At 37.0% G+C, this 26,716-nt stretch overlaps 1 protein-coding gene across 1 annotated transcript; it reads left to right on the top strand.

Annotated features, from left to right (window-relative positions):
• Nucleotides 1-366: 366 nt before the first annotated feature.
• USP12 (ubiquitin specific peptidase 12) lies at nt 367-22,172 on the top strand (the record flags this gene model as incomplete). Its single annotated transcript, XM_009069577.1, has 8 exons — nt 367-447; nt 5,656-5,869; nt 10,591-10,817; nt 15,668-15,744; nt 15,932-16,015; nt 18,421-18,618; nt 19,474-19,552; nt 21,517-22,172. Coding segments are annotated over 8 exons (1,062 nt in total), but the record flags the coding sequence as incomplete, so codon positions are not given.
• Nucleotides 22,173-26,716: the final 4,544 nt, after the last annotated feature.

The raw sequence follows: 26,716 nt of genomic DNA, 5'->3' as shown, positions 1-26,716 counted from the left end.
GTTGAGCTGGGACACAAACTCCACTTTCTCCTCTCTACCCCTTGAGTACAAGCAGGAAGGTGTTTCATCTTTTTTCCGAATATTTATTTACCTCTTTTGTTTGTTTCTTTTCTTCCTTCCTAACTAGAGGGAGCTTGAGTGTAAGGAAGTTTAGTAAACCTGAAGTGATCTTACGGTCTGAGATCTGAAGATGCTGATTTGGTGTTAGCAAGGTCTGTAGGTGTGCCCAGGTTTGGGCTTTTTTTTGGTTGGTTGGTCTTGGTCATTTATTTATCCTTGCCAAAAGTAATTTTCTTTTTCTCAAGTAGTTAAATTCAGTGTATGTGGTTGCAACACTAATATTTTACTGCTTTTGATTTTTCCTAGGGCGCCAATGCCTCGGCTTTGGAGAAAGAGATTGGTCCGGAACAATTTCCAGTCAATGAGCACTATTTTGGGTTGGTTAATGTAAGTTTCAGACCACAACTTCATTGCTTTGAAGTGCCAGAAGTGATGTTAAATTGCAAGTCTGTGACTCAGTGAATAATTAAAACACTGAAAGATACGCTGAATGTACATATTATTGAAATGTGTTAGAATATTCAGTGTATTTGTTGGAATATGTTGCTGAGGTGATTGTTGAAATGAATTCTGTACTGAATACTTGATTTCATTTTACTAATTGTAGGCTGGTTTTTTAAATCACTTTCTTGCTGTTAAAATGTATGTCTTAGAAAAGGCTATTTAAAATATGTAGTTTGCAGCTCATAATATGTCACTCTTAGTGAAATAAATATAGTAAAAGAAAAAAAATCATGTGAAAGATTGTTGATGATATGAAGTGTTTGTATCTGCTGTTTGTATTGAGCCCAAAGGGGAAAGCAGTGGTGGAAAAAACAGATCAAATTCTTTGATTCACTAATTAGTTTTAAGGAATAATTTAAATTGCAATTTCTGGTATTACTAATTAAAAGTATAGCTTGTTAGAAATTGCATGATACTGACAGGAAATACTAAATTCTTTTCTTTATTGTGGCTTCGGAAAATACATATTTAAACCAAGCTGATTTAACAAGAGCTGTCATCTTGCTTTTCTTAACAAAACTAATTATTTAGTCCTGCTACTGTAATAGATGTCTTGTACTCTTCAGAAAAGGTTCAATAAAGGACAATCTTCCTAATATATAATGAGTATCAGCAAATTCTGGCTTTCTCTACTCCAGAGGGAGTAGAAAATTTGCAGGGATGTATGTGTTTAAGTCATTGCCCTCATCCATACCCATTAGAGATAGACAACTAAGATATCTCAGTGCTTTTAACCTTCTCTGTACTACAGGAATGGTTTTTTTTTTTTATTTTAGCTTCAAACAATAAAGTTTTATGGACCAAAATTATTTGAATTGTAACAAATAGTAAAATGGGATCCCATTACATTTACTGCACTCTGGTGCTGTTTTTCAGGTACAGAGGTTGGGTAAGGAAATTCAGTCATATAGTTGCTTGGATGGTTTTCAGAGCTGTTCTGCAGGTTGTGTTTACTAACATAATCTGTGTACACCATAAATGTGTAACAAGCTTGCAGACTTTAAACCTTTTAGGAAAAGGAAAGGTAGCAGACTATGGCCAATGGCCATTTAGAAAGAACGAGATAATGGTAATGAAAAGATACTAAATAATTAGATAATAAATTGAGTACTGTTAGACTGAGAAGTGACAGAAATCACAATTTTGGCCTTCATTGATTTCTGTAATTGTTTTGTAGCAATTACAAGGAGTGAATCTCTTAGAGGTTCACTAACATTTACTGCTAAATTTTTCTCATTTGTTTATCGATTTTGTTTGGTTTTAACTTTGTCCAGAGCAATGGAAAAAAAAGGGAGATAATGTGGAAATCAATATCTCTCTTCTAACTGTGTGTTAGCTGTTCATTTGAGGTGCCTGGAATGCCAAGAAGGATTTTAGATGAAGATAACAATTCTGAAATAGAGATCTGCCAATTTATCCAGTGGTAGTGTAAAAGAAGAGGAGATAGAAGCACTGTCTTAGCTCCTTCTCCAGCTTTGTGGCAGAATCTAGGGATTATTCAGAAGATGTGCTGAAAAAACAATTTGAGAGGTAAAAGAAGGCTTAAGAAAGGGCAATTGTGGGAAACATATGGAAGACCAGATGGTTGATGGGAATGGAAAATTCAGCTAAGACTTTAAAGGACAATACCATTTGTGAAAGTAGCAAGAAATATTTAAAATACGTGATAAGATTAAAGTGTTAGTAGTTGATGTCCCATGCACATGGATAATCGGGAACATCAAACCTGCCTATCATTCTTCTTTCCCTGTACAGTGCAGTAATGCAAACTATTCAAATCTATGTGCTTCACAAATTAAATCAGTCATTTTATCCAGGGAGTATGAAATAAGATTTTTAATCTCAAATCGCTACTCTGATAGTTCTTTAGCTGTTTACCAGACTTCTAGAGCAGAAAGTTTGGTTATTAGATCCTCTTGCAGTGGATCTGTGTGTTTTGGAGAAATCTTGTTTACTGGAGTGGCCCCTTGCAACAATGAAAAGCTGCCGGAGCTGCCAGTGCATCAGAGCTGGCAGGAGCTCTGGAGCTGCACAGTGCTCTAACCAGATCTAAGTTCTTGTAAATTGCTTTGATTTTGTAGATTTGTGGGGTTCAACAACCAAGTTTCTTCCCAGTTGTGTGTGCATCAGAAGAGTAGACTTTAAGACTATCAGCATTCATGGATGTACAGTGTTTTTGTTGCAGTTTTCCCCATTGTCTCATTATTATTTCCACACAGGTTTGGGTGTTGTAACTTTGATTTCAGAATTAACCCCCCCCAAAAAAAAGGTGGTTGTGGAAAGCATTAGAGAATGCAGCATTTTTGTGAAAGGAAATAGTCTGATGTCTCAGAATTTCAAACAGAAAAACAATCTAAACTGGTAAAAAGAGAAAATGTGGGGTTTTTACTTTTCTTAGACATGCACAGCATAAGGTGGTCCTCGAGAAACAAGGAGGAAAGCAATAAACCAACTGAAAACACTGGTTAAAATAATTCTGCTATACATAGTCTCTCTTACGTTCCCCTGAATGAGACAGGAATTTCTGTATCTCATACAGGCTAACACTATAAGATATAAAATTATGATGATGGTCTTTCTTACAGTTTTCTGTTGTTATTCTAAGGCAAACTTCACAGTTACCCAGTGCAGCCCTTGCACTCACAAGTGTTGTGCCCCTGAGGCAGTGGGGAGAAGGAAGGTGCCTGTTGGCCAGGCTAGCAGCAGCAATGAGGATTGAAGACACAGAATTAGAAAGCAGAGTATAGGTGTTCAGTGGGTGGTGGGAGGATGGGGAGACTGGAGCAAAGTGCTGGGTGTTTTCTAAATGAGGGATGTGATTCCCTAGTGGAGTCAAAGATGAGAAGTAAAGTAATAATGGTGGTAAGACCAGCATTTATTCATCTGTCAAATTCCCTATTTGCTTAGTCTAGAAGTCTCCCCACCTTTTCCCTCTTGTTTAGTACAGGTGCCATTATAATTTTTTAATGATTGGAAGCATTTATTTTAGAAAGATTTTGGGCTGTGAAGCAGTAAAGACTGATGCTTTGGAGATAAATGTGCACTAATTAAATTTTCTTCAAGTGTTTATTTTCAAACAGTCTTCTGTTGCCTACTGTCTTTCTGAATTTGGTTGAAGAAAACCTTTTATGAACTTAATCTGATTGCTTTTCTTTCATTCTCATGGGCATATAGGTTAACATACATTCATATTGAATTAATCTGAATTTTGTTCACTGTTTTAACTTCCTCATAATTTGGTCATCTCTAACTGCATGTTTACCATTCTAATTAATTTATCATCAGACTGTTCCTTTTTTAAATTGGAATCTTATAAAATTTCTAATTTGCTTCCTTTTCATCTTTGACACTTGCTGTAGAAATTTAGCATTTTTCCAGTTTGATTAAATTTTAAGAACTTTCTTAACACTTTAATGTAGTTCTCTTTTTATGACTGTTTCTAATTATAAACTCATAAATAGTTAGCTTACAATATGAAATGTTTTGATATAAGCTACTATGTGATTTCATCTACTTCTTTTGAGGAAAAAAGCCCTGGCTTTCCTCTAAAGTTCATTGACTTACTTGATTGCAGATTTGAACCACAAAGGAGGTAATACAAGCATTTCCCTAGATTAAATAAATAAAAATAGTGGGTGTTAAGTTCCTCACATTTGAATATGAATATCTTAAGACTTCTCAATATATTTTTTAAAATACACTTCTTACTTATTCTTTGAGTGTGTCTTAGGTATATAGAAAGTAGTTCCTCATATTTCATTAATGTAAAAGAAAGAAAAGCAATTTAAATTGCATGGTGCTCTTGTTTGTCATTGTCTTAATCAGGAGCGAGCAAAAAATACTTATTCCCTGTTATTCCTAAAATGTAAAAGCTTTTAGTTCTGTTTCTCTATTGAAAGAACCTGCTCCTAAAAATATCTCTAAATGCCTTTTTTTGCTGCATACATCTCCCCATCACAATACAGTCTTAGAATTTGCTAGCCATACATGCTACTATCTTATCTATCTTTATATATAACATAAATATGAACATTATTTTCACATTTTACACCGTATGTGTAGCCGGTATGTGCTTCAATTTGCAGGTTGCATGACTGCAGCTGAAAGGTTGGATTACTTGTGGAGGGCCTTACAAAGATTGTCCCCACACTTTCAGTGTTAGATAATTGGCTTCACTGAAGGAAGGTAGCATAAAGTGAGAATGGCTTTATCCACTGAGAGCTCATGATGCCTTCACAGACGTGATGGGGATGTTTGCAGGGAAGCTGGAGACAGTGTCAGTGGTCACCAGACTCAAGTGCCTAAGAGCTCAAAGGAGTCTGGGGAAGAGGGACATTCTGGAGTGTCGCATCTGGAGTGTCCTGGTACAGAGTGGACTACAGATGTTTTTCTTGCTGACTCCACTTGCTCCCTTTCAATTCAGGAGTCTGCCTCCTTCAAAATGTGCACATCCAAATTGTGCATTCTTTTCCTTGCAGTCTTGATTGGAAACTACCAACTGTGCCATAGCTTTGACTCATAAACAAGTCATGTCACTCTGGTTTAAGGAAACTGAGTGCCAATCGTGTCACCCTAAAATGGGAACTGAAAATGTAGGAACAGGTTAAAGCAGTTATTTCTGACTTCGATGACAGCTATTAAGGTGTGGCGAATCGAATTTCTGAAGTGTCTGAGAGGCTCTCCATTTACAGCTGAATGTCTTCACAGTACAAGGTCATTCTCTGCGTGTTCTTTACTTTTGTAGCTGACATGTGATAGACTGGTAGATATTTTTACCTGGGCATATTTTGGGAGCTGTGAAATTGGTGGTATTTATTGAACATTTTGACCCAAATAAATGCAAAATATTACTAATAAGTTAAATTTAAAAGTGAGACAAAATTACATAGTATTGTTCAAGTTTACCTAGGTTTTGCTTTCATTTGCATGCAATGTACTTGGTAATCCTTTGTGAAGCATTAATATTGTTTACTACCTTAAAGGCAGGAAGAAAGCTTGCCCCTACTTATGCACTCTCTTATACTTTGGATTTAATTTTACCTCTCTACAGTAATGCAGTGCAAACTAATAGATCTCTCTCTTATTTTATAGTTTGGGAATACGTGCTACTGCAATTCAGTTCTTCAGGCACTTTATTTTTGTCGACCATTTCGAGACAAAGTCTTAGCATACAAGAGTCAACCAAGGAAAAAAGAGAATCTCCTTACATGCTTAGCTGATCTTTTCCACAGTATAGCCACCCAGAAGAAAAAAGTTGGAGTAATACCTCCCAAGAAATTTATAACAAGATTGCGAAAAGAAAATGGTAACTTTTTTCTTTTTATTGTGTAATAATCATAGCAATTACAATTTAATTCTGAAGCTGGCATAGTGGAATGCCTACATATTTGTTGTTGTACATAGAAAGTGTTCTTTGGTGCTGCAGTATAAACAAGAGATGACCCTGGGATAAGGGTGTAACCCTGGAGCTGTTTTGAGGGAGAATTGCACACCATGAATTGTAACAATATTATCTAAAAAAGCTCTCGGGTAATGTACAATCATTTACCTATGCAGAGTAGAAAACTGTCGTTCCATTCTTTGGCAAGTATACTTGAGTAAGTATGCTTGTCTGCTGATGCATTTACAGAAATAGTTCATTATCCCAAAGCAGAGAATCATTCAAATGGAAAGCAGAAAGTAAACCATGAGAGCCATTAAATTCATTATAGAAAGTGTTCTTTTTAATGTGTAATTATGTTATGCCACTAAAATTCTACACAGGACAAGACAATTTGAAAATGTTTAGAGAAATCAGATGTGAAAGTTCAACTCTTGTTTTCTTTTGGGATGTCTTTTAATGATGATACTCTCACTGTTTGTACAAACAAATAGTAAATTCAGGCTGCAATTATGTGGGCATCATGTATGCTATTGAGTGCTTATTGTAGGGGTATATAATTTTGAGCCTTAAAGAAGAGTTAATTAACCAGGTAAGTATGCAACACCAATCTAGAGTCTGTTTCAGTCACTATACAGCTAAATACCAGGGTGATACCTGAGAACATAATGTATTCCAGACTACAAAGTCATGTTCCATCTTTATTTTCAATACAGCATATGTATACAGCATATGTATATTACACTATCCGCAATCTGGAGAGGGACTTTTTACAAGGGTGTATAGTGACAGATCAAGGGGGAATGGCTTTAAACTGGAAGAAGACAGGTTTAGATTAGATACTAGGAAACAGCTCTCCACTGCGAGGGTGGTGAGGCACTGAAACAGGTTGCCCAGAGAAGCTGAGGATGCCCCATCCTTGGAAATGTTCAAGGGCAGTTTGGATGGGACTTTGAGCAACCCCATCTAGTGAAATGTTCCCCTGCCCATGGCAGGGTTTTGGATCTAGGTAATCTTTAAGAAGCCTTCCAACCCAAACCATTCTATGATTCTCCATTAATGACCGTAAAGTTTAACTGTCTGGGAAGCAGCTACTGGCTTGAAGTCAGCTGGAAGTATTCTGTTACATTTGCATACATTCTTCTAATCATTAAATGAACAATGTGTGGCTTTCATTCTGGTATACTTTATGCTAATTTACTCACTGGGCACTTAGCCCTGAGAGACCTGTGATATAATGCTGTAAAGAACCTCTGAAGTGTTACCTCAAGAGACTTGTAGCTCTTGTTCTGCCTTGATTTACTTGATTAAAGCAAGACCTTAGAGTTGGCTAGATTTGAGTTAGTGAAACTAAGTGTATTGAAAACAGTATAGTAGTTCATTAAACAACATTCATGGTTTATACTCTTGGATGACCCATTGCACTACTTAACCTCTCCAAATTATCTAGATTAGCATGAAGTTTCCTGTACTTCGCTAATAACTTGGGTTTTTTTTTTCTATTTGAAGTTTACTCCTGGATGCCAGTTAAAGCTTCCATGGCGTCCCTGTATGCATTTCAAAACTTAAGTTTCACTGAGTGTCTTTTTCATTCATCTTTCCAGTCCTGTACATTCTTGGACTGCTAACAGATTGAAATAATTGCACATTCGAAGGCTTGTATGATATTAGCCAGTGATATAGAATGCTTTTTAATTTGGCAGGTAAATTTCTTTGTAACAGTTCCTGGTCAGAGAGAAAAGAAGTAACTGTTACTGAATCTGATACAATACCTTTATGGTTTCCTTAGTCCCACTTCTAATGTGAGGATTTCTACCAGGAGGGGATTTCACAGAATCAGAGAATGGGGTTGGTATCCCAGGATATGGTAATAAATGATGTTTTCAGGGTAGTACCAATTTGAACATAAAAAAGAGTAGATTGTAAGAGAGTTCAACTTTATGCTTTAATCTGTATTGTTGCTATACGTCACAAGTATGTGGCAGTGAAACTGTCCCCTTCCACTGAATTAATCTGAAAACTGTTGTGCTTAGAAATGTTGACAAACCGAGGACATGAGGTGGAAAAGCATAGTGAATCCATTGTTATCTATCCAACAAGTTCACCTGTAGTAAAGGTGCCACAAACAGCAGTCTCCAGAAGTAGTGTTTCAGATCTTGAAATGACAGATCTACTTACTACTTGAAGGCCTAATTTTAAACCTGTTTGCTCTTGCTGTGACTGGAACTTTCGGCTAATTAGACACGGCTTCTGCAAATTCCACCTTATATAAAGAGCTGCAATGAGGTCTCCCCAGAGCCTTCTCTTCTCCATTCTGCACAACTGTCTTCACAGGAGAGGTGCTCCAGCCCTCTGATCATCCTCTTGGTCCTCCTCTGGAGCTGTTCTAACATGTCCACATCTTCCTTATGTTGTGTGCCCCAGATCTGGGTGCAGTACTCCAGGTGGGGTCTCACAAGGGTAGAATAGAGGGGGTGAATTACCACCTCAACCTATTGGCCATGCTGCTTCTGATGCAGCCCAGGATGTAGTTTGCCTGCTGGGCTGCAAGTGCACCCTGTTGGCATATGTCCAGCTCTAGCTGTTCTAACATGTCCACATCTTCCTTATGTTGTGTGCCCCAGATCTGGGTGCAGTACTCCAGGTGGGGTCTCACAAGGGTAGAATAGAGGGGGTGAATTACCACCTCAACCTATTGGCCATGCTGCTTCTGATGCAGCCCAGGATGTAGTTTGCCTGCTGGGCTGCAAGTGCACCCTGTTGGCATATGTCCAGCTCTTCATCCCCAAGTCCTTCTCCACAGGGCTGCTCTTAATAAATTAATAGTCTGTACTGTACTCATATCTGGGATTGCCCTGACCCAGGTGCAGCACATTGCACTTGCACTTGTTGAACCTCATGAGGTTCTCATGGGCCCATTTCTCAAGCTTGTCCAGGTCCCTCTGAATGGCATCCCTTCCTTCTATGGTGTCAGCTGTACTGTGCAGCTTCGTTGTCTTATACAAACTTGCTGAGAGTGCACTAGATCCCACTGCCTTTGTCATTGATGGAGATACTGAAGAGCACTGGTCCTAAAACAGAACCCTGAGGGACACCACTCATCACTGGCCTCCTCTTGGACGTAGAGCTATGGACCATACCTTTGGATACATCCAGCCAGCCAATTCCTTATCCACCAAATTGTCCACCCTTTAAATCCATGTCTCTCCAATTTGGAGATATGGATGTCCTGTGGGATCATGTCAAAGACCTTACAGAAGTCCAGATAGATGACATCAGGCTTCTCTTGCCCACTGTTGCAGTCAGTCTATCATAGAAGGCAAAAAAGTTGAGTACCTCAGCCTTTTTTTCATATCTTGGGTAACCATGTCTACTGTTTCCTTCCAGAGAGGGCTCACATTTTACCTGATCTTTCTTTTATCACCTATGTAGCTGTAAAAGCTTTTCTTCTTGCCTTTGACATCCCTGGCCAAGTTTAATTCTATCAGCTTTCCTAAGCTGCTCCCTAGCTGGTCAGACAATTTCGTTGTATTCCTCCCAGCTTATCTATCCTTGCTCTGAGTGTCTGTAAGTTTCTTTTTTTATATTGTACTTTGTCAAGAAGCTCATTGTTCATCCATGCAGACCTCCTGGTGTTTTTGCCTGACTTCCTCTTTTTTGGGATGCATCACTGCTGAGCTTGGAGGAGGTGATTAACCAGTTTTTTGGGCCCCTCTTCCCTCCAGGTGTTTATCCCATGGTGCTCTACAAAGCAGATCCCTGAAAAGGCCAATGTCTGCTGTCCTGAAGCCCAGGGTAGTGAGCTTGCTGTGTGCCCTTCTTGCTGCCCTGAGGGTCTTGGACTTCACCATTTTAGGGTCACTGCAGACAAGGCTACCCTTGAGCTTCATGTTCCCCCCAGCCCCTCCTTGTTGGTGAGAACAAGGTCCAGCATAGCACCTCTCCTCATTGGCACCTCTATCTCTTGGAGAGAAGGAAGTGTCCACCAATGCATTCCAAGAACCTACTGCACTGCCTGTGCCCTGCTGTGTTCTCCCTCCAACAGATGCTAAGGTGGCTGAAGTCCCCAGTGAGAACAAAGACTTGTGAACATGAGGCCACTCCTGTCTATTTGTAGAGGGCCTCATCCCTCTCATGTAGGCAATGAAGCATCATATAGATGATGAAAAGTTTCTTGTCGTGAGTTCTCGGTTCATTTCTGGAAAATATCGACATCTAATGCCATTGGAGATGCCCTGTGTTATCCAAGACATTGACCTAAGCTTGGCAGAGATAGCATAGCCCCTGTAGGAGATCCAGTGGCATCTGGAGACTCAACAGGATGAACTATAACATTTCAGGTTACACTATACATACACCTGTGTTTAGGTAGTTGAATTGTGCCCTAGTTTTTTGCAGAATGGTTCAGCCTTCTGTTAATTCTGGTCAGCTAAGCAATTTCTATGAGTGTAAGCTGACTTTCTGTCCCTTCTTCCCACCCCCTGTATTTTTAACCTAGTTTATCAAGTATGCGTTTTGGGTTGGTGTTATATTGTGATGAATGATTCAACATGTGAAATAAAGGACTGGTTTTGAAATTTGACTCTCAAAATCTTTCTTATAGCATGAATCAATTAATTTAAAAAATCTATTGTTTTGTCTTATAGAGCTTTTTGATAACTACATGCAGCAGGATGCACATGAGTTCTTGAACTATCTATTAAATACAATTGCGGATATCTTGCAAGAGGAAAGAAAACAGGAGAAACAAAATGGTCGCCTACCTAATGGCAACATTGACAATGAAAATAATAGCCCACCAGACCCAACCTGGGTTCATGAAATCTTTCAGGGAACATTAACTAATGAAACCAGATGTCTTACGTGTGAAACTGTAAGTCTGTATAATCTTTGTAAAATGAATTCTACTGTGTTTCACAACTTTGTGTTTCATGACTCATTTATCCCAAAAGATGAACATACTAGATTAGTTTCTTTCTTTAGTGATCTTGTATTTGTATGAACATTTGCATTTTCCCTTTGTTAGTGAGAACATTTCAGCAGCTGATGCATGAATTGTAGGAAGAGGCATTTGATCAATACTAGGAAGATGCCCAAGTGAATTTTTGTCAGTGTGATCATAATCCACTTCAAATTTTAGATCAGAAAATTCCAAATTGATGTATTCTCAAGAGCAATGGCGCCTGCTACTCGAGGGTGTGAAATTTTTCTCTAATGTCTTAATAACTTAATGTCATGCTTTGTGATACATTCCATAAATAAGTACTCTGAATCAGTTTCCATCGATTTCTAGTTTTTAAATTTAAAGCCATTGAAATAAAGATACTGTGGTTGGTTTTTGGCACTGAGACAGTAGACCAGAGTTCTCAAAAAAACAGAACTTAATGTGCAGGAAAAGTAATCCTTTCCTAAATGTCTGTCCATAGGAATTCTTCTAATACTACACCCTGACCAGTAAACTCTTTCTTTGAGTACGCTGTATTAACATTTTCTTTGAGAAGTTCTATAATCAGAGAGAATGTATTTCATAAAAACTTATAATTGAATTTTACCAGTTTGAGAAAGAGTAAAAGCAGAACAGTTTGAAAATTACAGTAATTCTGTCATGGTCTATGCCTGAGAGATTGTAAAAAGCTAAATGACTGTGGTTTTTTTGTATGACTCTTCATACCTATTTTCTTTAACTTAATTGGTTAATGCACATATTTCAGCATGATGTTGGAAAGGAGGAATTAATCAAATCCATATATTTCACATGTAATTTTCTCCATCTTTTAGAAATACCCACCTCTCTTATTTGGAAGAAAATAGCTTCATGATGTCATATGTAATGTAACTGCAGACTTTGAGTAATTTAGGTGCTGATTTCTAGCTACCATATTTTCTTTTCTGATAGATTTCCCCTCCCTAATAAGCATTTCTTGGCAACTGTCAGTTGCCTCTCTTTTAGTTCCTGAACTGTTGGGGTTTTTTTACTACTTGAAACATGAGTTTGGCTTAGTCTTTTATCATGACTGACATTATTACCTTTCCTCACTGTGGCATAGTGAATTACTGCTGTCAGGATTTTGATCTAGGTACAGTTCTTAGTGCAATTTTAAGATGCTGATGCACTCTTTTCTATCGTATTTTATTAGTTACCAGGCCTATCACAATTTTGAGAATTTTACTACACTGCTTAGTTCTGTTTTCCTATTAGCTGTTGCTGAACAAGATGTGCCATGTTGGTTTGCCACTGTGCCTCCTTGGACAGTTGAACTTTAAATTCAGTGTTCTAATATACATTGGGTCTTAGTACATTTGTTTCCCAAGGCCTAGTAATCTGGTAACTAACTCATCAGCTTCCATCTATTCAGTATATCAGCTTGTGTCTAATTAAAACACAGTGAACTGAAAATGAGCACTTAGAAACACCTTTGGACACATTAAATAAGTAATATTCGTGTAAATTATGTCTTGTTTTCATATACAGTGAGTATATACAATTGTTTTAATGTTTATTAGAAGCTGTTGGCATTTAGATTCTTTCTGTGTTTAGAAATGTAACTTAAAATGTCAGGAGTGCTTGGATATAGCTCATGTAGAAGATTGCACAGCAACAGTGGGTGGGTTAGTGCTCGTAATGATAAGACAATAACCTTAGTATATTTTTAATTTAAATTTAGAATTTCATCTTTGCTCAAAGTGGCAATGATTATCTTCTAATTGGCCAAACCTACTCAATGTTTCTAAAATGAGCATGGCAAAACTCAGTTCTAATTTTAATTGTCCTGGTTATAGACAAGAGCATCTTTCCAGGATGAATTGTTTCATCAGATAAAAAATCGACTGACTAAAGGTTTAACCTCAGTTTAAGTATGGACCAGTGGAACATAAGGAACATAGATAGGATTCTTTAACAAAGATTTGTGTTGTGGATCAAGCCACACTATTAAGTCAATGTTACAAAAGGGATTGTAACTTGTCTTTACATGCTTTGCATGTGATTTCTTGTTATAATATTTTCACCCTTCCTTGATAGAGGCAGTATGATGAAGTGAATGTAAATTTTATGGCTAATTGCTAAAAATGATCTAGGAGTTAATGGGTTGTACAGATTTATTCATGGTCTAAGGAAGAATAGCAGTAAACCAGAAAAAAAAGATAAAACTCAAAACAACTTAATGTGGCCGGTACTTCTACAGAGGAAAATAGGAAATTGTCTTGAGTCAAAAGCACCATACATAATAATGTTTTCTTCAGGTGCTGGTCTTGCTCTTGTGTCCAAGTGACTCTACAAGGCATAATATTCTTTGGCTCAGTTCTGCTTTGGACTGAAAGAAGGCAGTAAGGAATATCTCAGTGCTCTCTCTTACAGGACTACTACAGAAGTGTTAACTATGCCCTATTTGGTTTTTTCCTCACTTTTTTTTTCTTAACCAAGATAAACCTTTTGTTTCAGCTTCTTTTAAAACTTCTTTCTGTCCTAACACACAAGGGAGTCTACAGTTGCAAAATCTCTTTTGCCAGTGAGCTGATTTACATTGCTAGTGAAATTCCAAACTGGAAGAAATAATGGAGTCCATGAGTGTTAGCCTTCTGAGCTTTCTGTTCTGTGTGGATTTGGTCATCAGAGTACAGCTGAGCTGTTTGAGTGCAGATTATGTCCTTGATGTGAGGACAGCATACTACCCCCTTTATCCAGAACACTGGAACACCCAAATTCTTCACTATTACTCAGATGATCCTGTTAGGAGCACTCATATGGCTTTTGGAATACATCAGGGCCTGACTCTGCAAGTGATGAGGTTTTCTGATCGTGTCCATCTATTTTTATTTATGGACATGATTGAAATAGATGGCACTGATGACTGTAGTCCAAGGAACTTAGTGATGTTTCTGTTAAACAGAAGCTTTACAGAAGGGGGGGCTGGTAAGAGTGGAGAGTGGCTTTTTTTTATGTGGTGGGTTTTTTTAGTTAAAACTGTATGAGTTGATGTTGAAAAACTGTTCAAATACTCATGTTCAATTGAGAAAAGCAATTTATCAAGATAAATGGAAAAAAATCCACTTGGCTATTCCTTCAGTAAAGCCTTTAATGGCTCCTCACCATCCTAACTGCACAATGGCTTGGCTAACTTGCACAGGGAATTGAAATACTCCTTTTGTGAACTTCTGTTTTCATTACCAAACTCTTTTTAGCCAAGTACAACACATCCCTTCTCTCTTCTCTGTATCCTCTCCTTCCTTACAGTTTCTGTGTGGGATTGAAGCTGCATGTGAAATCTGCATTGTTTCATGGAATTTTCTTTGATTAGACCAAGGGAGGAAGAATTATCTGATTGCATGTCTGAGTAACAGTGATCATGTGACTCCTTAATTCCAGCCGTCCTAGCTGAAAAGCTGAAGCAGCAAAGTACCTTCTAGAAGTGATTTTTGTTCCCCTGAGCCATTCTTAATCCTTCAGCTACGATGATTTCCACCAGAGTTCTTAGTGGTTTGTTAGTGTTATACACTCAGGTTTGACAATTCCCAAAGTGTTTTGCAATACAGTGTTTTGAAGAATTGTTCACACAACTAAACCATAGTACATCCCTGAAGACAAGAAATGTGCAGCACGCTGAAGATGCAGGTGGCTTTTTTTCCACCCTAAACATATTAGAAGTTTTCCATATATGTTCCTTGATCTCTCTGAAAGTATAAACATTATACTTCAGCATCTGAATGGTGCAGTGGATATGATGTGTGGTATAGTGGCTTTTTTTACATGCACATTTACTCTTGGAAAGATTAGATAGAGAAGACTGGGAGGAATCCTTGTCCAGTCCTCTCACAGATATCAAGAGACGCTTTCAGCTTAATTTCAGCTGTTGGATTTGCCCTATGGTATTAATTCTTAAAAAATAGTTGTCTTGACCACCTGCTTTTTTTCTGTTTCTCTCCATGTTTGCCACCTATAGGAGCTCTGTGTTTCTTACCTCTTCATAACCAGAGAACAACTTCCGAAGTTTTTCTTTTATTCTGAGTTGAAAGGGGAACATAAGCCTCATATGTTTTAAAGATGATCTTACATTAGTTCTCCTGTAACTGTTTAACTCTTCCTGCATTCAGTCAAGAAACTGCAGCCAGGCATCTTTTCTAAAAGTATTTACGTTTGTACCTTAGGCAAAGGACATTCTCATCAGTGAGTATCTCTAGATACAGAGAGGACACACTAACAGACAAAGGTTAAGGTTGTAGATTACTATTTTCTGAAACTTTAATAACGTAGTTAATTTTCAGGGCAGCTGTGGATTTCATTTATCATTTGTCAAGATTTGTGGTGGAATTGATTTTCTGCTTCTAGAACTTTCTGTTTAACTTTGTTTTGCTTGCATTTTTGTGAGAAATGGCTATGCATGATTCTGCCTCTATTAGACCAAGCCTCAAACTGTCATTTACCAAATGGAAGAATCCCAGTGATTCTATTCTTTTGAAAAGAGTGAGGTGTGGAAGAAACTTGGCATTAGTACTGTTGTGCTGACAACTGGCATTATATATACCCAGAGACACATACACACTTCCCTCTTCTTGAAGAAAATCAAAAACGAGACCTAGCAAATCTCTGAAATAGGCCACTTGTAAAACCTTTTGAAAGGATGTTATGAGGGAGCAGATGCATTGTCAATAGAAAATGGTACTGAAAACAGGTAAATTGGTATAACTTGTTTTAACTGGGTTCTATTGGGGTCTTTTTTCATGCAGATAAGCAGCAAAGATGAAGACTTCTTAGACCTTTCAGTTGATGTGGAGCAGAATACTTCAATCACTCATTGTTTAAGGTAGACAGAAAAATCTGAATTTTTGTAATTTGTCTTTACCTGTTACCTAGAAAACAGGATGTAAAATTAAAAGCTCACTGTTCTATCTTATGTATATTTAAGTGTATGAAATTATGTTTATGTTGTAAATTTATATGGATTTTTTTTTTCTAAGAAACTAGTACTTACAGCATGTTTTTTTATTCAGGGGTTTCAGCAATACAGAAACTCTGTGCAGTGAATACAAATATTACTGTGAAGAATGTCGCAGTAAGCAAGAAGCACATAAAAGGTACATCACACCTAGGGAAGGAAAGAAAATAATTCATGCATTTCCTGAAAATACTCTTATATTTCCTTTTGTGTGTGAATGTCTTGGGGAGAGGACGTCCTTTTTCCCTTAATTTTTCTCACTCTTCTTCCACTTAAGAGTAACTTGGTTGCATTCCTCTTGCTTGAATTCAATGAGTCTTATTTCCATTAGTAATGGGAATCCATGTAAAGTATTTGGGGACTCCTTTGATCATTATTTATTTTACAAATTAGGAAAAGAATGATCTTAAGACCAAAAATAAGTTAAAAAAACAAGTTTCAATAGTCCGTGACTAATCAAAGATTATTGGCAATGACAAAAAGTCATTGGTTGCATGTGACTTTTTAAACTTGGTTTTGTCTTGATACTAAAATAATTTTTCCAGTTGCTGCAAGAATCAGTTTGATAGCACTTTTTGTAACTCTTAGTTAACTGAGTTTCTAGTTTCTTAAAAGTGTTTAATTAGTTGTGCTATACTTCTGCTTGACAGTGCTCTTGAAAATCATCAGAAGCTCCATGGAAGCCTGAAAATCATTATGTTTAAAAACAATTCTTCTCTGCCTAATAATTCTTCTAGTCTTGTTTACACCTTTGAAAAACCTCACATTTTGTGTACTGTGTGGTATTTACTATCTCAGAAAGTATTTGGTTGAAGGAGTGGGAACACTGACATGCTCTACTGGTTATACCACTGATGGTGGTTATTTGGTTTACCATAGATTCAACACACAGCTTTTGCATATCTCATCTGCCAAGTCTGCCTTTACATGCTGTCTGAGCTTTCCAACCGGTGTCTATTAAAGAGTTGTGGATCTAGGTCTGGCTTGTTATTTTCTGTTGCCTTAGCTGTTTTTCTGTGTGGGAGGTAATGTGATCCCTGACCAATTTAAACTTGTTGGCATAAACCTGTACTGTAGGCACTTCTGTATTGGCAAAACACAGCTTTGATTGTTTATATTTTGGTTTTCATGTAGAGCTTAAGTTCAGTTTCACTACAGTCATATTTTCCTTCCATCACTATAACATGGAGCTTATGTGTGATGGAGTCTGCTCAACTAGCAAAAGGTAGTGTACTGAATTTCTTCACCAGTGAAAGAGCTCCTATTGGCAAACAGAGCTGCATCATAAAGAGAGGGCAGAGTTTAAAAGAAAGAAATAGAGCAGAGATTTTATAGCCATAATATAATTAAAATGTAACTGCCTAAAAATAGTTGCTTCTGTCATCTTTCTGCCCTTCTCCAGCTATTTTCATTTCCTAGTTTCCTTGCAGGCATGGAGAAAATTTGAGTCTAGCAGGGTTTCCTATAGGTTGCTATCAGTCTTAAGTTTAATGAGAAACAGGGAAGGAAGGTGAGTTGCCAAGGAATTTGTCCACAGTCCCCTATCTTTTGAAAAAGATTGTCTTGTACAAATATATTTCCTGAAATTCTGAAAATATGGGCTTAGTAAACATGTCTGAAACCTGGACTGTTTTGTTGAGACTTTTGAGCTACCTTTCGGGGCTGAAAGCAGTCTGAAAAATTCAGCACAGTGCTGATCTAAGGCAATTAATTGGCTGTGCCAAGAAGCAGAGCGCTCTAGCTTGGTTGTTTTGTTAGTATGAGCAAATTTATTGTCCAAAGAGTGGAAGTCTGTTTCCTGCCAGGCCAGCTATGATTGGCTGAGGAGCATTTGTAGGCAGTGGTGTGAGATCTCAGTACCTCAAACTAGGGAAAGGGGCCAGTGAGCTCTCAGTAAAACTAGATTATCACTTTCTAGCTTTGACTGCCATAAAATGTTGCTGCAACATTTGTACAAAGCTGCTGTGCTGGAGCACAGCCTTATCTTGTTTGGGTAGCAGGAGGTAGGTGAATAACAGTGAGCTATTTGTTGTATCTCTTGGCAATTTTAAATGAATGGCTTGATAGAAAAACCGAGTAATATTTATGTGAGAAAGTGGTGTAACAAAGCATGTTTGACTTGGCTGGTTTACTGAGAAATTCAGCTGGAACAGGATCTCTGAAACAACTTTGTTGCAATATCTCTACTGTATACCAAGTGGGATCTAAGTTTTGCTTCTGGGAACTCAGAAAGTTAGGGGTAGATATGTTTAAAGATTTAATTCTGTGCTATTCGGTCACTGTGTCTAAATTATTATGTGGGTTCATCATGATTGTTCTTATATGTTATAGCTTATTGTGTTAAATACACTTGCAATTCTCTCAGTTGGTAAAAATCCACCTTTAGTTTATCAACACAGGACATATTTTTAAACAGCTGATTATCTGAGTTTCTTTTAATGCTTGCAAAAATATTTAAAGATTTTGGTAAGACAGGTTTCCTGTTTGTTGATATCAACTGAATGTTGGAAATACTATAGTTTTTTTGGTTTGTTTTTTTTTCAGGATGAAAGTAAAAAAGCTGCCTATGATTCTAGCTCTCCACTTGAAGAGATTTAAATACATGGATCAGCTGCATCGATATACAAAACTCTCTTATAGAGTAGTTTTTCCTTTAGAGCTTCGTTTATTTAACACCTCAGGAGATGCCACCAATCCTGACAGAATGTATGACCTTGTTGCTGTGGTAGTTCATTGTGGAAGGTAATAACTCTATTTTAATAAAGTAAGGGCTTTTTCTAGAAGCTTAGCTATGTTTAACAAAACAGCACAAAGCATGCAGTATCGTATGAATCAATAGCATTTAAAGACCTTTTAAAAGAAAAGTTTCTTAGAAAAGGTGTGGTGGGTAGAAGCTACCAGTCCTAAGAGAACATGTAGCTTTGTTGCTGTGACAGTTCATTGTGAAAAGTGATAATGGTGTATCTCACATCACAGATCTTGGTATGAACTTAACCATATTTAAAACCTTCCCCCACGAAATACACAATAACTTATAATAATAATAACATTTAAAACAGTTTCTAAACAAAAAAGGTTTCTTAGGAAGGAAAGCATTATAGAAAGATTAATTTATAAAGCATTTCCTTTAGGATGAGGCTCTTTTCTTAAGGCTTGAGTAACATTTTCTGAAATACAGCAATATATTATGAGTTTCATTGATTACTTTGTTTCATTACTTTAAGACTGTAGATGAACAGCAGTTCCAAAGCTTTTTCATTCAGAAGATCAGAAATATTTTGGGATCTGTTCTGGCTCTATGAAACATGAAAATGTTTTCCTAGTTTCATTTCTCTGTCAATGCCTGTGCTGCTTATTCCTCATTTGAAATTATAATCCTTTTTTTAGCACAATATTAAATATAAACAAGACCTTATTATGAAGATGACATGAGTGGCAAAACAAAACGAGAAGAAACAGCCAAACAGAAGTTGTAGTGGTAGCCATTTTAATTACTGTGAAGTGTTGCTTTTCTACAAGAAAAAAACAGTTTAATGAAATATGTTCCTACATACATTTGTGTTATTGTCTGTGTTCTTTTCTAATTTTATTTTACAGTGGCCCTAACAGAGGACATTATATTGCAATAGTGAAGAGTCATGACTTTTGGTTGCTTTTCGATGATGATATTGTTGAGGTAAGCCCAACCAGAGTGCATGCACCCCCTTGTGTATGACTACTTAAAAGTAAAATGACTAATGAAACTCTAAATGAGCAATAGCTGTTGAGTGCAGAGCTGTGCTTTACAATTTGACTCTACAATACTTTGCATTTAGGGTTTTGTATTTAAAAGAAGATCCTTTCTTTATGACCACTGCCTTTCATCTTTGTTCACAGCTCTTCTGTGGGTGGAAGACATGGCAAATAAAGATACAGATAAAATGGGTTTACTGCAGTTCTTTCTGAGGCCAATTTGTTGGAGCAAGTCATTTGTATTTTCTAGGAGCTTATGATTTAATGGAATAGATTAGTCTGGTAGTCTGTTTATCTGGTATCCTGAATTGTTTCGGATGAAGGTGTGACAAATAGCAGAATAGGCAGAAACTTCAGATTTTCGAGATTTCAACCTAAAGTTTATAAATTAATCCCTGAAACAGGAGCCTTTGACTTCCAGTCATATACTTGCTAATATTAGCCATGCCTCCAGGAATTATTCTTAATAGGGAAAAAAATTGGTTTCTAACTAATTTCTTGGAACAGCAGAATTCCCTTCGCCAATTTTGACTTTGTGTTTCATCAGTTCTTTTGTATTCTTCACTGACAATATTTTTCTGCCATCTTCCTTTTTTCCTCCCTTGTCTATGTTGATGCATGAACAGAAGTATGATTGTGCTGAGCGAGTCCTTTTCATGACTTTGCTTGAATTAATTAAATCTATAAAAGGAACAGTTTCCATTTTCCTTGCAATACACAAGAACTGCGTAATTAAAAAAAAAGATAAATGAGACAGGTATTAGACTTTAATTTTTTAATTGTCAGAATGAGTCAAAAGTATGGAAGAGTTCTTCTCCCCAAGCTACATTGTGAACAGTTTTTCACACAGGAAATTACAAACACTGAAGTACACAGAGCTGTTGGGCAGGTAAAAGGATTGCCTGTATGTCCTATCAAGATACACAGTAAATTGAAATGCCTTGATAAGGTCAAAAGTTCACTTTCCTCAAGTGAAAACAGAGAGCGCTGTAGCAGATCTCACAGCATTTCACAAACATGGACAGTCTCTCTAGTTCCAAATCAGTAACATCTGGCAGTGGTGTATTTTTTTTCCTCATAGTTCCTCTGAAGAGAATGGAAAGAATCTTTTTGTCCTTAAGTCTAAACCATCTCATTGACATTTAGGCCTATAGTTCATCAAGCTGGAATAGCTCACTCCTTCCTGAGGTAGGCTTTATTCCAAATAATGGGAATGAGATTAAATAAAACCTACCTAAGTAAGAGAAAATTTATCTTTCCACCTTATTGTTGTTTGTAGCCTAATTGGCTTTGATTTAAAATGTGTCAAGAGAACTTGCTTTCAGTTTCAGTTTCTTTCATAGCTGAAAATTATGTCAAAACCAGACAGTACTCTTTTCACCTTCTCAGCAGAAGTTTTCCATCTTTCACCGTATATCTTGCTTGTGGGAGGCTTCCTAAGCTAACAGGATCACAAGCAAACATCTGGAGTGAAGAACATAAAAATTATGCTTCATTCTTTGCCTTTTTATTGTCCTCTGCACTTGTTCAGATTACACTGTTCAGAGTTAGAAATGGTAGTTTGTACTTACATTCTTCATATTGACATAAAGACTCAGTGGGATATTGTCTTTAAAATTCCTTTGTGTGAAATTTGTGCGAGCAATGCACATAAAGTTGCACTCATAGTAGGTTCACTTAATACTTAAAAATGTATGTATAAAACATATATAGCTGCTACCCTCTGTGCAGTTGATGGCAGAGGGGAAGCCAAAACATAACAAGTTTAAGAATTGTTTGGATTTTATTACTTTATGTAATTATGTTAAAGTTATTTTGGTTTGACAGTAATTCTTAGAGTGGAACTTAACGTTATGTGTATATTATGCAAGATATTTCTACTTTAAATTTCTGGGTTTTTACATACAGAAAATTGATGCACAAGCTATTGAAGAATTCTACGGGTTGACATCAGACATCTCAAAGAACTCTGAGTCTGGTTACATCCTCTTCTATCAGTCTCGGGACTGAGAGGGAACTGTAGTGAAGAGAGATTTTAGTGTCTCACGTCTTCTCTATCCTGGAATGGAGCAAGCACTAAAGAGAAGGAAAGCAGGGAGCTCCGGAGGCAATAGCACAGTTTGCACACAACTAAGCAAAGAGTTTGGGATTCTTTAAACCTTTGTATCATTTTCATTTTATTTGCTCAGGTATCATGCTGACTACACATCTCCACTTCATCCCATAAGCAAAAAGAGAGATACCAGCCACTCTTGCAGGAGCTTTCATTTGGGTAATACTATCTCTGTGGTCCTAGTTCAAAGCCCATTAAAGTCACTGGAGAACCTTAATGAACTTCAGTGGAATTTGAATCAGGTTCTAACTGCACTACCAGATTGGTGCAGTAGGAGCATTAGAAATGTCTATTTTATAGAGACTTTGTGTTTAGAAGATAAAGGACTCTTTGTGAAGTTAGTTAGCTGTGCTTAAGTTTGAAAAATGAGGTGCAGAAGGTTAACATGTAAGCAAGAAGATATATCTGGGCCCAACACAAATGCCTTCTTGATGGTAGTAGTTTAACTGAAGGTGTAAACTGGTGTCAGGGAGGTAAGTATGTTTTGCTTCTCTGAAGGAGCTCACACTATTTATAATGTATGATCGGGAACAATCAGTCAAGATTATGGCTTTTAATCTCCGTATGGGGAAAGATTTGGTTTGTAATAGTTTATTTTTATTTATAAATTATTGTAACTTAGGATCTTGTGTATTGTCCTTTATTCTAATGAGTATCGGAAATTGTGTATATTAATTTGAATTAAAACTAATCATGTCTAAATGTTAAAGAAGAGCCAATATAAATTATAAAAACAATGCCTACGATACTGTAAAAATTAATAACTCTGAAGAGAGAATTCCTTCTGGATGAACTGGTATCTAAATTAGGTACTTTATTTAATTAAATTAGAATGTCCTCTTTCCATTAATGGGTGAAAAAAGTGAGCAAACTATTACACAGAAGACTGCAAGAATGCATATCATAAGAAAATGGTGGTGCAGTGGTGGTATACTGGTCTTTATAGTTCTTTGATACTTTGTTAATGGCTCAAACTCTAAGCAAATTAGAATTATTTGGATCAAAGTGAACAATTTTAAGACTATTATTCCCTCTCCTGAAAAAGGATCAGCTTCTGTTAAACATTAAATTACGTCTGAGTAATAAGGAGAAATAGGCTTGGAATTTCATGAGACTGAAGACACCACATTCCTTTAAAATTAATAATATTTAAGTCCTACAGAGTGAAATTTCTGAAACTAGGCAGATTACCTTGCTTTAGGTTCATGAAACAGCATTAGGAATTAAATCTTGACAAAACACCTGATCTACAAGAAATGTGAACTGTTGTGATTTGACATTCTTCACTTAGGAGTACATTGTCTGACAGTAGCTGAATGTAATTTCTGGAAAGTCGTGGGATGTGCATTCCAGATTATGGCAATCAGGTCTTGGATGTCCTTGTCACTCCCTCTCAGCTAGTGATTTTTACATTACTGTAATTTTCTAAGGTTGTTTTCTTGATACTGTTACAGCTTCTGAAAAGAATGTCTCCTGTCTGCTGCTATAACTGACTATTTACTTACCTATATCTTTTAGCTCAGGAAATGACTTCACCTATTCACACAGTGGAACAAATCTTTAACAGGGTCACTAAATAAATTAGGCTGTTTAGCAACTGTCATACTGTAACAAATTGCTTTTGTAAGACACGGTGTTTCTAACACCTTGGTTTAGCTAGAATTCTTTTATAGAAGATTATGTATCATGATTAGACTACCAGCATTGTGAAGTAAAGCCTAAATATGGCAGAAAAATATGATTGGATTTTTCCTAGTGGATTCAAATAATGTTAAAACCTTCTTTCAGCTTTCAGTAGGAAAAGGGTTAAAGGGGTAAACCAGTTGGATAGTGGTGGATGTTAGAAGCATGAAGTCCTTTGCATACTAAAGGTACAGTATTGCAAAAGAACTGTCATATTACTTTTTTGCTAATTTAAAATGTTTGGAGTCCTTTCTCTTTTTTTTATTTTTCTGTAGTTAAAAGCTGAGGCTAGTTGCTAAATATTTTATACCCTAACAAAATTTAAAACATTTTTGTTGTTTCACTGGTTTTACTCCTGCTATGTATTTTTATAAGATACTGACTTTTATTTTGTATAGGGGTTTTGAGATAGTATTCCAAATTATATATTTCATTTTTCTTTTAGTGCAGCTGAAGTAATTGTAAGTTCTTAATTAAACTGATATCAGAAATTGCAACTTAAAAAAGGTTAGAAGAGACAGAAAAATACAAAATATCACTGGTATGTAAAACATTATAGGGTTTTTTTCTTGACTGTAATACAGTGAGGAGTGTGGGAAAGTCGTCAGTTGTTGTAAATGGTGGAAATTACTTGCTGTGTAACTATGTAAATGTTATTGGGACTACAGTCCCTTATTTTGTATATTGGAGCAAAAAACTTCTATTAAATAAAGTATGTTCTCTAAAGGTACGTAGTGTATCCTTTGTGGAGCTTGAAGGGTCACTCAGCTGCCTACTGTGCTTAGCAGTGTTTTCAAACAAAAAACCGATCTGGAGCTTGCTGTGTTAAGGTAACTGCTCTGAGCCACGGAGGGAGAAGTGTGTTTAAGTACACTACATTATGTATCTTACTTGATGTGCTGTTGTGAAAGTTGTTGGCTGGGAGCTGTGTTTTGGGTGGTGTGCTTCTCTGGGATTAGTTCTTCAGTAAGCAGCGGTTTCTGAGATAGAGGAGAAGGGAGTGTTTTGAAATACTGTTCTTTCTGGATGTCTATTTCCTGTAAAAAATGTTTACCTTGCTACAAAATGTGTCCAGGTTACCTAAGGGATTTATTGGGTCGCCACCTTGTGGGAGGAAAAACAGAAGGAAAGAAAAACGATAGTGTTTGCAGCACTAACATACAAGACTGCCTGACACAGAACGGGAGTCCAAGCATCAGAAGAAAAAGGTGCAGCTGGTTACAGTATCCACATGTGATTTGGTATCATTCTTCACCTGGAGTACACACTACTTTTGTAATGAATGTACTTAGGGTGTTACAAACAGCTCATACTCTGCTATATTTGTAGTTGTGATGACCATATCCATAGCCTTTCATTGCTTGGAAATGGTGACTTTTAGGTTTTCAGGTTCTTGTATGAATGGTTAGATCTAATTGTGTTTTCAGAAGTTAGTCATAAATCAGATTGCATCTCCTTAGGTGGCATTCCGGTGTTAGCATGTAGGGATTTGGTGCCACTTCAGATCCTCTGCCACGCTCTCTGACATCTGCATAGGACTGGCAGGTGTAACACAAGATCCACAGAAGATCTGCCTCCTGGAGCAGCCACTTGAAGCCAGATGGGACATCCTGACTTGTTCCCCGTGTCTCTGTCTCAGTGTTTCCACAATCACTGTTGCATATGCAGCATTTGGATCATACACAGATGGAAGTCTGTATTGCTCAGTTACTTTTTTCTTGTGGTGATATTTGTAAAGTTTGTAAAGAGGCCTCTAGTTACTTTTCTAATTCCCTTATTAAAATTAAAGGAACATTGTCATGTGCTGTTTGGTCTGGTCTCTCAGCTGCAGGTTTAAGATGGTCATCTATGGTCATTATTAAGCTCATTCACTAGAAAAAATTTTGATACATGAAATCTTCAGTCTTCATTTACCAGAACTTATTTCATTTTGTTTCTTCTTAACTTTTCCTACAGAAATTCCCTGTTGCCCTTACCGGAAAGATCTTAATTCTGTATGGTTGTCATAAACTCCTCCTAACATTAATTGTAGTCTCTTAACTAAGTGTTCGTGCAAAATTAGTAGTTGTCCCTTAGGATACTGTAGCATGGATTATAGAAGGATAATGATGAATTCTCTTACACACAAAGCTTTGTCTGCTTACACGCCTGAAGGAGTGACATCTTCTTTTCTGTTTAACTGCTGACTTTGTTCAGTGACAGAATTCAGCTTGGGCTGAAATGTGGAGAGTGGAGGCTTCGAGAAAGTGTTAAAAATGCATCAGCAACTGAGGATGCCAAAAAGGTTTGGATGGATGTGGCTTCGTTTGGGTTTGTGGTTTTGGTTTTTTGCTTTCATTTTTGGGTTTGTTTGGGTTTTTTTAAGTTGTCTGAGAGCACTTATTTGAAACTATTCATAGATGAAACCAGCAATACAAACATCTTTTCAGTTACCTCTACCTGTAAGAGAAGAAAACTTTATTTCAGTACATCTGTGGGCTGCACTGTTACATTGCAGATACTTTTGTGACTTTTCTGAAAGTTTAAACAATCCAGGTACAGCTTGTTCGCTTTCAGAGAGTGGCTTTACAGGGTAAGATGTCCACTTTGACCCCCAACATTTGGGTTGTGTGTCTTAGAAATTCAGCGGGGGGGGTTTCCCTCTTGATAACGCAATATGCTCATTTTGTGGTTTTGGTCTTGTAAAGCTTCAAAGTCCTCTAACCTCTCACAGCATAATGTGAGACATACAATGTATTAGTCTCTTCATTTGTGAGCCTCCACGTACTCAATTATTACTGAAATTAATATTCTACATAATGTGTATTCAAGAGTGGTTCATTTTTCAGCAGCTTTGATACTGATTGATTGCTACAAATGAACTGTGCAAGTCAACTACCATGCAAGCAAACACAGGCTTCATCTTTTAAATACAGAGATCTCAGAAATCTATAGGTTCCAGTTTTAGCAATAGAGTGTGATGCACTCTATTGGCAGAAATGGACTTTTCTTTGGTCTGTATCAAAAAATGTTCTTTGGAGGAATTTTGTTAGAATGTGTTGAATATATAAGGATGATTGTTTGTAGACATCACCAGTTTTGAAATGATCTGAGTAATATCTTCCAGTTTTCTCACAGAAGCACAAATAAATTACATTGTTTCTTTCTCTCTGGTGGCCTGTGATTGCTGCCTGCATAAGAGATTGTAAGGGCTCAGAAAAGGGCAAGGTACTTTGTACCTAGCTCTTTGTTATAGAACCTGTGTTGGCAGCATTAGGGAGCTTTAATTACAGAAGGATCATCAGTTGTGTCCTTGATCTGCATTCTGCAGGT

The sequence above is a fragment of the Acanthisitta chloris genome, unplaced genomic scaffold (genome assembly GCF_000695815.1).
Source record: "Acanthisitta chloris isolate BGI_N310 unplaced genomic scaffold, ASM69581v1 scaffold10422, whole genome shotgun sequence".
Taxonomy (NCBI): domain Eukaryota; kingdom Metazoa; phylum Chordata; class Aves; order Passeriformes; family Acanthisittidae; genus Acanthisitta; species Acanthisitta chloris.
The sequence above is the reverse complement of the archived record's forward strand: the minus strand, read 5'-3'. Positions and strand labels throughout refer to the sequence as shown.